This window comes from Chelonia mydas, chromosome 9 (assembly GCF_015237465.2).
Source record: "Chelonia mydas isolate rCheMyd1 chromosome 9, rCheMyd1.pri.v2, whole genome shotgun sequence".
NCBI classification, from domain to species: domain Eukaryota; kingdom Metazoa; phylum Chordata; order Testudines; family Cheloniidae; genus Chelonia; species Chelonia mydas.
The window spans coordinates 29,720,137-29,736,825 of NC_057855.1; the positions used below are offsets into that span (position 1 = coordinate 29,720,137).

The 16,689-nt window shown below is 42.0% G+C and overlaps 1 protein-coding gene across 2 annotated transcripts in view; it reads left to right on the top strand.

Moving 5' to 3' along the window:
• The first annotated feature begins 518 nt into the window (after window positions 1-518).
• The window catches only part of PLOD2 (procollagen-lysine,2-oxoglutarate 5-dioxygenase 2), a 79,881-nt gene continuing 63,710 nt past the window's right edge, over window positions 519-16,689 (top strand). Inside the window, exon 1 of one of the 2 annotated variants that reach the window (XM_037908929.2) lies at window positions 519-1,154. In XM_037908929.2, coding sequence (XP_037764857.1) covers window positions 1,040-1,154 — 115 coding nt within the window. In that variant the 5' untranslated portion in view covers window positions 519-1,039. The remainder of the gene's footprint in view (window positions 1,155-16,689) is intronic. The other variant, XM_037908930.2, reaches the window with a different exon arrangement.

The window sequence follows — 16,689 nt, forward strand, 5'->3', positions numbered from 1 at the left end:
TGCATCAGCATTGTCTTCTTCAAAGAAATATATAATAAAAGGGAGTTGAACACAGTGTATATCTCACTGCCTATCCCCTAGATGGACAGCAATGCTTTGCAGAAACAAGGTAAAACCCAAAGCTGCAAGCCATTAATTAAATATAATATTGGCATCCTACAGGCACCTACTCCGAAGCACATACTGTTCAGCTGGATGATAAGACAACACATTATTAGATACACGACTTCTTCACATGACACTTAAGAGGCCTCTGAAATAGCAAAGATCAGTGCCTCTGGCAGAGTGCTAGGCACGGCAACCTGCACTCCCGGCAGCCACAGCTAGGACACTAGACTTAGCAGCAGGCAACGTAGCAGGATAATTACCCCCCCTCTCCGACCCAGACCCACGGTGCTAGGCTCCCTTGCACCCGTGGAGGTTTTGGCCTAGTGTCCCCATGATCGCCCTGTTCAGCTCCTGGGCTCCGCCTGACCCCGCGGGGCCCTCGCTCTCCCCCGCTCGCTCTCCGGCCTCGCTTTGCGAACGGCCACGTGCGGAGGCTTCCCACCGGCTGGCTGGAGGCCGGGCCGCTTCAGCTGTTCCCCAGGCTCCGGAGCCGGCTCTGCCGCGGCCCGATCCCCGCGCACGGGCCGGCGCGAGCCGCAGCCGCCTCCCGCCCCCGAGCCAGTGCCGCTCCCGCAGCCAATAGCGGGGATGCTGCAGGAGGAGCAGCCGCGGCTCCCATCTCCGCCCCGGGGGTCTGCCGGCGGCCCGGACCCTCCCACTGCCGCTAAGCTCATAAAGCCCCCGCCCGCCCTGGGGCGGCCCTTTGCCTATTGCCCTGAGCGGAGGAGGAGACGGGCGGCCCATTGCTGCAGCGGGTGGAGGCGGAGAGCTCGCGAGGGGGGCTTCGGTGCCCGCTCCCCCCACTCAGCCCCTCCCCGGCAGCGCCCCCTTCTCCGCGGCGCCCGGCGCCTCCCGTGGCGCGGGGGGGCGTGACCGGCTGCGGCGGGGCAAACGGGAGCTGCTGGCGGCGCGTCCCACTGGAGGGGCGAAGATGGCGCTGAACGGCAGCAGGCAGCCCCCCAGCCTCCTCTTCCTGCTGGCTCTGGTTCTCCCGCTAGCGCCGCCAAGCCGGGCAGCGGACACAGCGCTGCCCCCCATCCCCGCAGGTGAGTGAGGGGGGCGGGAGGCCGCTCCAGCCCCTCTTCGTGCGCTCCGGGAGGGCTCAGGGCTCATTCATTCAGGACCGGCCCCGCTGCAAGAGACACGGGGAAATTGTTCGCCCGCCCGCCCGGCTGGGCTGCCCCAGGCTCGCCAGGTCCCTTCCGACTCGCGGTGAATTCTCGGCGCTCGGGGGTGTTGCAGCGAGAGGCGAACTGGAAGTTGGGAGGAAACTTGGAAAGTTAGTTGCCCCTCCCCCGATAGTGGCTGGATGACGATGATTTATAGGTAGCTGTGGTTTGATGAGATGTTGAAAACCCTCCGATGGTTCTCTCAGCTTGGCGCTGCTAAGCCTCGTTGTTGAAATGCTCTCCAAGAGCATCGCCAGCTCTGGCTTTGGGTTTGTGCGTTTTAGCGGAATTGGTTGCTCGTGTGTTCTGCTTACTCCCCGGTGCAACATCCATCTGGAAGATCAACCTCCTCCAGGCTCTGGGGTGACTTGCCCTAGGTGACCGCTTTATGCTGAAACAGGGAACTTAAAAAAAAAAAAAAGAATGGAAATGTTTTTAAACCTCTGAAACAGTTTTATTTGGAGGAGGGAGTAGCTCTTTCTTCATGGTGCATGAATATCTACTGATCATGAAATTCCTGCTGGGGAGGAACTATTCAAAGATCTTCCAGTTTTTGAATAGCAAGTGGATAAATAGAGGGTCATAATGTATTTAGCAAACAGTAAGGCAAACCACACAAATATAGACCTACACTGGCTGAAAAGCTAATGTCCAAAGCCAGGATCTTCCCCCATGGGGGAAGAGATTTGCCCCTGTCTTCCCCTTTCCCTGTAAAGTAATCAGTCATAGAATCATAGAATATCAGAGTTGGAAGAGACCTCAGAAGGTCATCTAGTCCAACCCTCTGCTCAAAGCAGGGCCAATCCCCAATTTTTGCCCCAGATCCCTAAATGGCCCCCTCAAGGATTGAACTCAGAACCCTGGGTTTAGCAGGCCAATGCTCAAATCACCAGTTCTCCTTCCTCTCCCCCATGAATAGCCTGAGACTCCAGACAAGGTGTTGATGGGCCACATACTTCCTAGCTCCTGGAAGAGCAGATGGTGCCACTCACTGATGACCCAACTTAGTAACTTACATCCAGTGAAGCTACGCTACTTAGTTTTTTCATAAGAGTTTTCTCCTAGCGGAACACATTGGAAGGCTGAGCTCCCTCCCTTTCGCTTCAAAGCTTGTTCACGTTCTGCTGCTTGAATCTTGTAATGTTCCAAGAAGCTAGACGGCAGCAAGAAATTCAATCCTTAGTGTTTCAGAGTAGCAGCCGTGTTAGTCTGTGTCCGCCAAAAGAAAAGGAGTTAGTCTCTAAGGCGCCACAAGTACTCCTTTTCTTTTTGCGAATCCTTTGTGTGTAAAACAATAGCAAAAAGAATTTATGCCCCAAACCGGTTGAAAAAGTGGTCAGAAGCGTCTGTTAAAATGCTGCCTGTGCTTCCAGGGAGTCACTTGTTACAGGTTTGCTGTAATGTTGAACCTCTCACTGGATCTTGCATGGGAAAGGTATCCTATCCTGCTAGATGGATTTCACATGGTGATAAAAATAGGTAGAGTCTTGACAAGTTCAAAGCGATAATAAGGTTATTTTAATGCCTGGTTTAATTCTCTCAGTATGCAGAAGAAAAGTTTTTGGGGAGTGACTCTTGTAAATCTCACCCCGTTTGATGAGACTGTATCGGGTAAGGTTGTTGGGAGCTTGAGAAATAACTAATGTAACAAAATCTTGTGTTGACCTATACCAGACTGTAGACGTGTGAACCTGCTCATCTGTAGCTTCCTTATATGGACAGTGCTGGCCTTGTTAGCTTGCGATTCTGGCTTTAGTCCTGTTAGTGATTTTCTACAAAGCTGCTCTGTGCACAGTTTATTGCAGTCTGTCAGAGGCGCTGTGTGTGTGTGTGTGCTGGCACTGCTGTTTTTATATTAGTCAGCAGTGTGTGTCAATTTATAGCAAACTGCTTGCATTTCATTCCATTTCAAGTACACTTCCTATAAAAGCACCTTTTCAAACTGTAATATGTGTCTATTTTATTAACTGAGATAAATAAGTGTTTCAGGGTGGGTGTTAGAGGTAGGATCTCAAGATTTAACGGGTAGTTAGTGTTGTACTATGATCTAACAGGTTTCAGAGTAGCAGCCATGTTAGTCTGTATTTGCAAAAAGAAAAGGAGGACTTGTGGCACCTTAGAGACTAACCAATTTATTTGAGCATAAGCTTTTGTGAGCTACAGCTCACTTAATCGGATGCATTCAGTGGAAAATACAGTGAGGAGATTTATATACACACAGAACATGAAAAAATGGGTGTTATCATACACACTGTAAGGAGAGTGATCACTTAAGATGAGCTATTACCAGCAGGCGAGTGGGGCGGGGGGAGAAAACCTTTTGTAGTGATAATCAAGGTGGGCCATTTCCATCATTTAACAGGAACGTCTGAGGAACGGGGGGGGGGGGGGGGGGGGGGGGGAATAAACATGGGGAAATAGTTTTACTTTGTGTAATGACCCATCCACTCCCAGTCTCTATTCAAGCCTAAGTTAATTGTATCCAGTTTGCAAATTAATTCCAATTCAGCAGTCTCTTGTTGGAGTCTGTTTTTGAAGACGTTTTGTTGTAATATTGCGACTTTTAAGTCTGTAAGCGAGTGACCAGAGATACTGAAGTGTTCTCTGACTGGTTTATGAATGTTATATTTCTTGACATCTGATTTGTGTCCGTTTTATTCTTCTACGTAGAGACTGTCCAGTTTGACCAATGTACATGGCAGAGGGGCATTGCTGGCACATGATGGCATATGTCACATTGGTAGATGTGCAGGTGAAAGAGCCTCTGATAGTGTGGCTGATGTGATTAGGCCCTCTGATGGTGTCCCCTGAATAGATATGTGGACAAAGTTGGCAACGGGCTTTGTTGCAAGGATAGGTTCCTGGGTTAGTGGTGGCGTTGTGTGGTGTGTGGTTGCTGGTGAGTATTTGCTTCAGGTTGGGGGGCTGTCTGTAGGCAAGGACTGGCCTGTCTCCCAAGATCTGTGAGAGTGATGGGTCGTCCTTCAGGATATGTTGTAGATCCCTGATGATGCAATCCACTGAATGCATCCGATGAAGTGAGCTATAGCTCACGAAAGCTTTTGCTCAAATAAATTGGTTAGTCTCTAAGGTGCCACAAGTACTCCTCATGATCTAACAGAATACTTAACTAATTTGGTAGGGGTGTTACATTAACTAATCCTGGTGATAGCTCTGTGAAGTAGGATTGAACTATTAATTTTGAACAACACTAATAGAAAACAGTTATTTGTATTATGGAGGCTGCCACTTTTTTTAAAGTGGATTCTGGCTAACATGAATATTAAGAAAATCTGTACTGAAGTATAACAGACTGCTGACTTGGAAGCTGCTCCTTGAGTTTCTTGATCCCAGACATATAGCAAGTTTGTTTGTTAGCTGCAGACTCCAGTTCTAACCGGCAGTGATCTTCCTGAGTTATTCTGTGCACATTTTTTGCCTTCTATTAAGTATGTTTTGCTGCTCAGTGAGAAATAGAACTTGACACGTCTCACATTTGTGTTATATCAGTCTTGAGCTCAATTTTTAGATTGCTGGTATTTTGTGGAACAGTATGTAATTTTCAGTGTGTAACACAATTTTCAAAACATCAATATTACTTACATTGGAAATCATTTGTAACAGGAGTGAGGAAAAGTGGCTGCCAGATATTATCTTCCTCTATTATTTTCAAACATCGTCTTGATCAAAAAGGCCAATGTCTCATTAATACAGAATTACAAATCTTCATGAAGAGTTTAAAAAAAAAAAAAAAAAAAAGATAGTTAATAGAACAGAATTGTGCAGTTTATTGCAGCTAAAGTTACAAGAACTACACTGGTGGGTCAATTCTAGTTAAAACAAAAACTCTTCTCCCTCCATCTTCCTCCCCACCCCTTCCCCCCGAAAACTCAGCTATTTTTTTCAGCCATAAAAAAAAAGTACATAAGGACCATTATTGTCCCAATTGGATATATAATACTGAGCGAAGTTGAAATCCGTATCTAACTCAGTCCACTCTGTGCATGATGAAGCCACAGTTTGATGTCAAGACATTTCTTGTTGTGTCAAACTTAGTAAATGTCTACATCTTGTCATCTAATATAACCCACCCAAGTGAGTTAGGACACCTATAGGCTTCAGCAGGAATTTTATGGATTGCAGTGGAGTCTAAAACAGATTTAGGTTGCTAAATCTGGTGTTTAGGCACCTAGGTACTTTGTAGTCTTTTGGATCCTGATCCACAGTTGACTTGCCCAAGATCACACTGGAAATCTGGCAGAGCAGGGAATTGTATTTGGGTCTCCTGAGTGTCAGGCTGCTGCCCTAAACCACTGGATTGCCCAGCAAAAATTACTTATGTGAAAAATCCCTATTTCTGTGAGTAGAGCCACTGAAGTCAATGTGGGCTGCTCCCATGTGTAATGATTATTTGCGGATGTGTTGGCAAGATCTGGCCCTGAATTAGATTAAAACATGCAGAATGATAACTGACTACTGTGGGTGTGCAGCAGGGAAGTGTGTGTGTGTGTGTCTGAAGATAACTGTAAATAAATAAACATGGTTGCTCTTGGAGTGGTGATCAGAAAAGTTGCTTTTGTGTCACATTTCTAGTTACTTTTTAACTTTTAAATATTGTTGGATTAACTTTGAAAGGCTTCCCTGGCAAAATAATTTTGACACATATTGCAAGCCTTTTATAGCATTCAGGGTACGTGACATAATGAGGGTGGAGTGTGTTAACATGCGTAGTAAGTGCTTTGATATATGCTAGTTAGTGCTGGAAATTTCAAATCATCTTAGATTTATAAACTAAGACAAGATTTTGCCACCCTTCTTCACGTTGAGAAACAACTTAGTGTGCAACTAGTTCCATTGATTTCATTGTGCAACTTACAAGTGTAAGATGAATAAGTGTGGCAAAAATCTGACCCAAACACACTAATACCAAAGCAGACTTCAGTGGAACTACTCACTGAGCAAGTTTCTACTCCATGTGAGTAAAGGTGGCAGAATCGGCCTATTTATCATTGAGGCCCTGATCCTGCAAGCTGCAATGCACAGGTACCTTGGCCGGCTTGCTACTCATTTTAAGTCAATGGGGCTCTGTGCAAGTAGCTTGCAGGATTAGGGTCTAAATTGGCTGCGTGTGTCTCATATGAAGTATTTATTTGCACTAATTAAAATATTTGGAAATGTCATGACTAGATCATGTCTTAAGTGTTTTGATTTCTTCTCTGCCAATTTAATTACTCATTTAAAAACAAAAAAGTTACTGGACTGTTGGCATTGAGGGACCATTGAATTTATGCAGTGAATTGTGCTATTAAAATATGTTAATCAATGTAAATATCCTCTAGTTCTTATGGAACTGTTACTGTTTTAAAGTTTACTTTGCCCAGTGCTTGAATTGGTTACTTTGCATGAAGAATAGGTATGGGCATTGTAAGGGCATCTGTAGGTTTTCATTTAAAATATTTGATTTTAAAATGCAAAAATAAAGTGCTCCTCAGAATTATGTTTGAGAGGGTCATAGACTGAATGATGAGAGAGGAATAATTCCCTTTTCAATTTAAACAGTGATTTTACTTTTCTGCAGCATAAAAATATCTTGTTTGGTGACATTTCTCTAATGGGAGTGTATTGTAACTGTGTAGGAAATATTTAGGTAATAGTTAGATTATAGGTTTCAGAGTAACAGCCGTGTTAGTCTGTATTCGTAAAAAGAAAAGGAGTACTTGTGGCACCTTAGAGACTAACCAGTTTATTTGAGCATGAGCTTTCGTGAGCTACAGCTCACTTCATCGGATGCATAGCATATCGTGGAAACTGCAGAAGACATTATATACACACAGAGACCATGAAACAAAACTTCCTCCCACCCCACTCTCCTGCTGGTAACAGCTTATCTAAAGTGATCATCAAGTAGGGCCATTTCCAGCACAAATCCAGGTTTTCTCACCCCCCCCCCCCCCACACACACATACAAACTCACTCTCCTGCTGGTAATAGCCCATCCCTCTTTGAAACCTCTCTTTATAATGCGCATGATAATCAAGGTGGGTCATTTCCAGCACTAATCCAGGTTTTCTCACCCCGCCCCCCCCCCCCCACACCCCCCTCCAAAAACCACACACACAAACTCACTCTCCTGCTGGCAATAGCTCATCTTACAATGTGCACAGCAATAATCCAAGTTTAACCAGAACGTCTTGGGGGGGGGTTTGTAGGAAAAAAACAAGGGGAGATAGGCTACCTTGCATAATGACTTAGCCACTCCCAGTCTCTATTCAAGCCCAAATTAATAGTATCCAATTTGCAAATGAATTCCAATTCAGCAGTTTCTCGCTGGAGTCTGGATTTGAAGTTTTTTTGCTTTAAGATAGCGACCCTCATGTCTGTGATTGCGTGACCAGAGAGATTGAAGTGTTCTCCGACTGGTTTATGAATGTTATAATTCTTAACATCTGATTTGTGTCCATTTATTCTTTTACGTAGAGACTGTCCAGTTTGACCAATGTACATGGCAGAGGGGCATTGTTGGCACATGATGGCATATATCACATTGGTGGATGTGCAGGTGAACGAGCCTCTGATAGTGTGGCTGATGTTGTTAGGCCCTGTGATGGTGTCCCCTGAATAGATATGTGGGCACAGTTGGCAATGGGCTTTGTTGCAAGGATAGGTTCCTGGGTTAGTGGTTCTGTTGTGTGGTATGTGGTTGTTGGTGAGTATTCGCTTCAGGTTGGGGGGCTGTCTGTAGGCAAGGACTGGCCTTTCTCCCAAGATTTGTGAGAGTGTTGGGTCATCCAAGTTTCCTCCCAACCTGGATTAGTGCTGGAAATGACCCACCTTGATTATCATGCGCATTATAAAGAGAGGTTTCAAAGAGGGATGGGCTATTACCAGCAGGAGAGTGAGTTTGTATGTGTGTGGGGGGGGGGTGGGGGGGGGAGGGTGAGAAAACCTGGATTTGTGCTGGAAATGGCCCTACTTGATGATCACTTTAGATAAGCTGTTACCAGCAGGAGAGTGGGGTGGGAGGAAGTTTTGTTTCATGGTCTCTGTGTGTATATAATGTCTTCTGCAGTTTCCACGATATGCTATGCATCCGATGAAGTGAGCTGTAGCTCACGAAAGCTCATGCTCAAATAAACTGGTTAGTCTCTAAGGTGCCACAAGTACTCCTTTTCTAGTTAGATTATAGTTTCATTGGAGGGGGTATATTTAATCATTAAAGAACAGATTCTGATAGCCTTGCTCACATTCAGGAGCACCCTATTCAATGAGTAGATGAGTAGTCTGACTGTTCATGGAATAAGATACTACTCAAGGTGAGTATGGGTATCATAATCTGGCCCATATTGATCGGACAGAAGTGAAGCATCTAAAAAGCATAATTCCAAAATAGGTCACTTTCCACCAATAAATAACTACACCCACAATTTTCAGTAGTTAATTGACAGTACACTGTTTCAGACACACAACAATATCTTGCATTTGGCTCTTCTCAAAACATCCTGACTTCTTTACACTCCAATATCGTTATTATAATGTGTATATACATTCCTTTATATTGTTTTGTTGGTTTTAATTCAATATTGTGGCTGTAGAACGCTTACATGCTGACAAATGTTCAAAAACCTTATACTGAAAATATTTGGCCATTTCATCCTTTTCTATGGAAACCAAAATGAAAGGTGCACTATGTATTGCTGTATAATTTTATTGTAAATTATGATCATTTTTGTGGTGAAGCACAGAGTAATTTAAGGCTGATTTCCGAAATAGTTTAAAGCAACAAAATACAACTCTGGTTTGATTAGGAACCTTAAACTGGAATTTTATATGGGAACCATGAACAAAATTAATGTATTTCTTTTTTGATCCACTAGCATATCTTTAACACAACTTGAATTTTTTTTGCTGTATAAGCAACTTGGAGGACTTACACTGTGGATTTTTCTCGCAAGTGTGACATGGGGTTTGAAAGATCATGATTTAATGACCTGAAGGATCTTATTGGGAGATGAGAGTTAAAGAATGTAAAGTGTAATATTTTTATTTGATAGTAGTGCTAATTTCATTCTTTTGACATCACTGTTGTATTTAAAATGTGGCATGAGTTCCTATATTTGTAATTAATGTGAGGATTAAAGCAGAAAAAGTACCATTAGCCTTAAAATCTGAGATGTAAGATTGAACAAGAGAAAAGTGCTAGATAAACTTAGTTTTTCATTATGGGCTAAGTTCAGCACTGAAGTCAATAGGAATGTTTCTGTTGACTTCCAGATGGTATAGGATCAGATTCCATAGGCCTGTCCTGCTTCCATGGAGTTCAGTGGAAGACAACTCGTGCCCACGAGTAGGAAAAATCAAATTCCACTAATGAAAGCAGTTCCAGCAGGGCCATTCCATGAAATGCAAAAACTAAGAGTCTTTGTTCCATAGTGTGTGTTAATTTAGAACTCTTCTTATTATAACAAGGTGTTATTTAGTTACTGATCTGGATTCTGACCTTACACCTGTTTTACATCAGTGAACAGTAACTTTAATAGAGTTAATCCTCATTTATAATAGTGTAAGTGAGATCAGAATCAGGCACATGGACTTACTAAAAAGAATCTCAGTCACTAGCGTAAGGGTGGGTAAGATACAAAGTCTTAGAGGTGGGCTAGGTATCCTCCTGCTTTTCTGTGCTGACTTCCATTACAAGAGTCCTGGCAAGTGTTCGCTCCAGGAGTAGAATGGGAGCAGTTTCTCACTGATGCTATATGAGGACTTGAAACACCATTTGCCCCCCTGGCAAGTAATATTAGCTTTCCGTGGCAAGTTGGGGTTGAGAGTCATCCATCTGTGTAGAATAAAGGAGCTCTTCAGAAAGAAACACTTCTGTCCTGTATGGTTATGAAGATGAACTTCTTGCAGCCTGTGTAACTGTGTAAATAGTTAAAGCCAGACTTTCTAAAGAGCTCAGGGCCAGAATTTCAGGTGCTTAGCACCTACAATTGGGGCCAGATGTTTAAAACTGTTAACAGCCTAGCAGCTCCCAGTGTGAAACTTCTGGCCAGATTTTTCAAAAGAGCTCAGAATTTTACCATTTATTTGGTGCTTAATTGGGAGTGGAACAATTCCGAAAATCTGGCCTATATTGTGGGTGCTGAGCTTTTTTGAAAATGGGAACTGTAATGGCTGTAGGGAGGCAGCTTTGTGTGTTCTCAGCTCTGCTAAAGCTCCAGTTCCTCTTTTCTCAAGTAAATACCGACCTCAGGATGGGTCATTAATGCAAATCTCAGTCTGTGACTTCATTGATAAATTAGCTGTAGGGAATTGGAAGAAGGTCTTTGGTAAGATTCTCACTGTTCTGTTTGACCTTGTTTAAACAGGTGGCCTCATAAAGAAATCGCCTAAGGACAAGAAATTTGTTATTGATATTGTAAACAGTCAAAATGGCAGGAGCTGAATAAACTTGCTCACTTGTGCCGCTTATGTCAATTTCAGACTATCCACTGAAAAGCTGTTCTGTTGACAATTTACAAGAAATTCCTCACAGTTGTTTAAGGAGCAGCTGGTTCATGCATTATAATGACATAACATACCAAATAAACTATGTTTTTTTTTTTGGTTTTGTTTGTTAGTTTGGTAATTGAGACCTGTCCTATGCTTGCTTGAAACAAACACTTCATTGAGTAGATAGGGTCTGATCCAAAGACCAATTAAGTCAATGGAAAGAATTTCATCCTCTAACACTAGTAGTTGGTTTTCATTAAATATCAAAGTGGTGAAAATCTTGTGTGAGAGTGGAAGCCAGCCCTGACACGGAGCCAGCATTCTATCTGTGACATCCATTTCATCCATTTAATGACACTAGATTAATTAGTGAACATGCAATTCTTTAATAAGGCTTTGTTGACTGTACACTCAATGTTACTGGAAAACCACTGTGTATGCTTTTTAGAAGATGGGCAGCATCAACTTGAAAATCTAAAATTATTTCTGAAAAACATTTACTACTATTGCAAGTAGAGAAATTTGGCACTCTGGGTACAATTAGTTTCTCTTTTTTCCTTTTGTTTAGTCAGTCAGCTTTTTTCAATTGTTTGAAGAAACAGGGAAAAGGAAAGGAACCTAAACTCTTAAACCATAAAAACTGGCAGGGATATTCAGGGGTGGATGTAATACCCAACAGTCCTTTTATTCTGTGTTTGTACTTGCCTAGTTCTGTGGAGCACTACTCTTTTTTTTTTTTTTTTCTTTTTGGACGGGCGGGGGGGAAATGCCTACACTCCAATAGGTTTCAGAGTAACAGCCGTGTTAGTCTGTATTCGCAAAAAGAAAAGGAGTACTAGTGGCACCTTAGAGACTAACCAATTTATTTGAGCATAAGCTTTCGTGAGCTACAGCTCACTTCATCGGATGCATACACAGTATGCGTCGGAGCTGTAGCTCACGAAAGCTCATGCTCAAATAAATTGGTTAGTCTCTAAGGTGCCACAAGTACTCCTTTTCTTTTTACTCTCCAATAGTGATTCTTGTGTAGACATACTCAAATTAGCTTTAATCTAGCTATCTTGAGGTACTGGAGCAGTGAAGCTGTGGCAGCATGGGCTATTGAACTGAGTAATTACCCGGAGTTCTAGGTGGGTTTGTACAGCCTGCATTGAAGTCTATACGACTGCAGCTTCACTGCTTTGTAGAGCGACCAGACAGCAAGTGTGAAAAATTGGGACGGGGGTGGGGGTAATAGGCACCTATATAAGATAAAGTTACAAATACTGTGACTGTCCCTATACAGTCGGGACATCTGGTCACCCTACTGCTTTGATACATGAGCTAGCTAGATTAAAGCTACTTTGGGTATGTCTATCTAATTTGCAATTGTATCTAATGATTGCATCATAGACAAATTTTTAAATTATCTTTAGCACTGTTGATCAACTGATTAGATTTAAGCCATTGAAAGTCTGTCTAAACGCTTCAGATATTTTATCTATGCAGCCTCTGAAAGTATGTGATAAGTAGGAGTGTGATATTCTCTCACACACACTTTGTGTATATCTGTGTCAGGTAAATACATCAGTATAGTCTAAATCTACCCATAAATCAGACTTCAGTTGAACTACTCGTGCTTAAAATTGGTGTGTGGATAAGCATCCTCCTGAATGGAGGCCATCATTCTAATATTTATTTATAATTGTAAATATTCTATAGCCAGTACTTCTTTAAAAAAATAATTTTGGGTGAGACTAAAAAGGCTTTCTGCATTGCTAGGAATAGTCTTTTTTTCATTTTTTCCCCCCTTGTCATAAATATAAAGGGAAGGCTAACCACCTTTAAATCCCTCCTGGCCAGAGGAAAAAACCTTTTCACCTGTAAAGGGTTAAGAAGCTAAAGATAACCTTGCTGGCACCTGACCAAAATGACTTATGAGGAGACAAGATACTTTCAAAGCTGGATGGGGGGGAGGGACAAAGGGTTCTCTCTGTCTGTGTGTTGCTTTTGCCGGGACCAGAGCCGGAATGCAGGCCAGAACTCCTGTAAAGGATGAATAAGCAATCTAGTTAGATTCTGTTTTGTTTAAATGACTGATAAAATAAGCTGTGCTGAACGGAATGTATATTCCTGTTTTTGTGTCTTTTTGTAACTTAAGGTTTTGCCTAGAGGGATTCTCTGTTTTGAATCTGACTACTTTGTAAGGTATTTGCCTTCCTGATTTTACAGAGGTTTTTCTTTTACTTTTTCTTTTATTAGAGTTCTTCTTTTAAGAACCTGATTGCTTTTTCATTATTCTTACAATCCAAGGGTTTGGTTCTGTGTTCACCTATGCAAATTGGTGAGGATTTTTATTAAGCCTTCCCCAGGAAAGGGGGTGTAGAGCTTGGGGGGATATTTTGGCGGGAAGATGTCTCCAAGTGGGCTCTTTCCCTGTTCTTTGTTTAACACGCTTGGTGGTGGCAGCATAAGGTCCAAGGACAAAAGGTAAAAGTTTGTACCTTGGGGAAGTTTTAACCTAAGTTAGTAAGAATAAGCTTGGGGGGTCTTTCATGCAGGTCCCCACATCTGTACCCTAGAGTTCAGAGTGGGGAAGGAATGGCAAATTCAAAGCACTTTTTAATTAAAGTAAGCATTTTATTTGTATTATCCCAGCTCTGTTTTGTTTAAAAAGAAGCAGTGGGATGCAGGGAACAAAATACCAGGCTACATTCAGGCAGCACTTATGGCCCAGTTACTAAGGCATTTGCAGGAATACTAGCTATCAGCCAGTATCTGCATCTGGAAAGTGACCCATACTTCAGGAACAATACGTTCTAATTTCTGCCTGAAGGACCATAATAGGGAAATATTCTAAAGAGTTAAAATCCTTACTAACTCCCATTTAGATCTATGGGAGTTACTATTTTTGGGAGCTTTGATGGAATTTGAACCAGCCCCCCAACCCCTCCAGGATCAGGAGGCTACAAAGGTGTCAATCAACTGCCTTTGTGCTTGACCAAGAATGGCTCAGCCAAATGAGAGTATGAGCCTGGACCTTTCATAAACTTCCTGACTGTCAGGGTGGTTAAGCACCAGAATAAATTGCCTAGGGAGGTTGTGGAATCTCCATCATTGGAGATTTTTAAGAGCAGGTTAGACAAACACCTGTCAGGGATGGTCTAGATCAGTGGTTCTCAAAGCCGGTCCGCCGCTTGTTCAGGGAAAGCCCCTGGCGCACTGGACTGGTTTGTTTACCTGCCGAGTCCGCAGGTTCGGCTGATCGCGGCTCCCACTGGCTGCAGTTCGCCGCTTCAGGCCAATGTGGGCTGTGGGAAGTGGCGCGGACCGGCTTTGAGAACCACTGGTCTAGATAATACTCAGTCCTGCTATGAGTGCAGTGGACTGGCCTAGATGACCTCTCGATGATTCTACAACATTTGAGTCCCTGGATGGTTGAAATAGCATCAAAAGACCAGGCCTTGAGTTTTATTTTACTTTCTTAATATTATGTTTTTGGCTTATAGTTGATTCCTAGAGGCAAAAAGCTTGTGGAAAAACTAATAAACATACAAATACTGGATATTTAAGTTTTTCGTTTCCTGTGGGATGAGTATGCTCAGTGCTACCTGCAGTGCAACATACACCGCTGATAAATTGTTCTTTGGCGAAAACAGTTGCGCTTATTTACTTCCTTACATATATTTAAGTGATATTGTGAGGGGGTTACTTTTTTTTTTTTGAAGTGGTAAAAGTACATGACTGGTCTTGGTTAGCAAAGAAACATCTGATACTCTTTAGGGTGCTGCATAAATATTTTAGCCAGTTCTGACTATTTTGCAGTGAGGCACACGTTGGCGTACACAGCACAAAAGAGTGATTATTGTGAAGTTTGTGATGCAGATAAAAACAAAGATTTCAAAAGAGCTTAACACTCTCAGTAGTTCCCATTTTAAAACTTATAGCCAGATTTTCAATAGATTTTACCACATAGGGAACTGTGCTCTTCGAAGGATAGATTTTTCAGATGTTTAATTTGAAGCGGTGGCTGTAATTCAACCAGCTGTCTGGCATGTAAGTATGTATTGGTGCATGAAATGCTATTCAATATGTGCTTCAAAGCTGAGGCAAACTGTGCTTTAGAATTCAGAATATAATTTCAACTTTAACTTTACAGCTTTTATTATTTTTAACAACTCTGTTTAAAATGTTTATGATCTCTTCCCACCCCCCGGTGTATTTTTAAAGACAAAAGTGAGTAACTGTCAACCCTCCAATGCTAATAAAACCACCTGGGGCCCAATCCTGCTAGGTATTGTATGCTAAAGTTAATGGGATTTGAAGATAGTCTGCATTTCTCAGAAGAACTCAGCAACTTGCAGAATCAGCAGAGGGGAACAGCAAGGTCTTGGAAATGTATGTAGTCTGATCTAACTAAGCAGTAATACTCTCTAGGCACACCAATATCTGTCTCACACGTTAATTTGAAGTATTTAATACATGGTTCTTACCTTAGACAAAATAATGTGTTTGCTATTTCAGCATGTTCTGGTGTTAAGAATCCTGGAAAAAGTCTCAGTCAAATGCTTCCATTCTTCTTCCTGTAATATGCTGAATACTTCAACAAGAAATTCTTTTGTTGGTTTACTGCTTTCTTTGACAATGTAAATGTCTCATAATAAAGGCTAATTCCCTCACTTTCAGTACTGAAATGTGTGTTAAGTATTGCATGTGCACTCCAGATCTTGATACCTGTTGCTGGCTTACATAGATCTGTATATATCACCATAGTATCTGTCATAACAATTGTTATGAGTTTGACTAACAGCTCCCCTGAATCACCCCTTTTTATGCTATCCAGCTGCTATACTTCTCTTCTTCTTTTTTTTTTCCAGAGAATCTGGTCCTTGCAAGTTTTAAATCCTATACTACTTTAAAATCAGATTTACAATTGTCATAAATCACTAATTTTCATTTTTATTGGCAGAATTATAATTGGAGCATTTCAGCTCTTGTATTAACACATTTAATTTTCCTATTGTGAAGGCCAAGACTGCTCCTATGAGCAATAGGCAGTGCAAACTAATGTCACACTAGAGATCTGGAATGGGGGAGTACTTTCTAGGGTCTTTCACTTCCCATCCAGGTAGCAGTTTGTGGTATTGTGATCAGTATTAGGAAGGAAAGAGTAGGGGAGCCAGTCTCATCGCAACAGGACCTTATAGTCATGTAGGGCTCCAACAGTGGTGGAAGAAAAATAGAATTGTTTTAGGCTGAGCCACAGTAAACAAATTCAGGGTTAGACCCTTTCTCATGAAAGGTTTTCCTTTTCTTGAAACAGTGACAACCTACAATGTTGCTGTATGTCTAGGAAGGCTTGTCTTTTCTCGGATTCCTTTGTACTGTAATAAAATTAAATGCCTGCTAGGTGCTCCTTTAAAAATACATGTGAGAGTTCTGAGTTATACTTATCCAAATGGGCAAGGAGTACTTTGTGTGTGGTTTCAAAGGAGGGAAACAATTAGGCTGAAAATAAGGTACTATCCAATATGTTTTAAATCAGCCCTATGCTAGCAACTTATTTGCTGTATAAGGCAAGGTAATTGTTGTAGAGTTCCTTACATTTTCCAGGATATGCTCCAGAAAAAAATACTTGATTTGTAACACCGGTTACAAAATGTAACTCTCAAATACGCAGATTGTATCACAAAGAAGCTATTAAGAGTTTTCCTTATCAATCTTTACTAGTCTCATCATAAAGTTCTGGGTTATTTTGAGTTTTGAATTCTATTCAGTAGTTCCAAAACCCAAGAATCACTTCTTTGTGCCACGTTGGTTTGGATTTAATAGTACATTCAGTAGTTGCCATTACCCTGTATATTTACTGTTGTGTTTGCGAGACAGCACATTTATGAGAGCAACAAAAATAAAACTGTCTACTGTGTCATGCCTGAAGGAATCT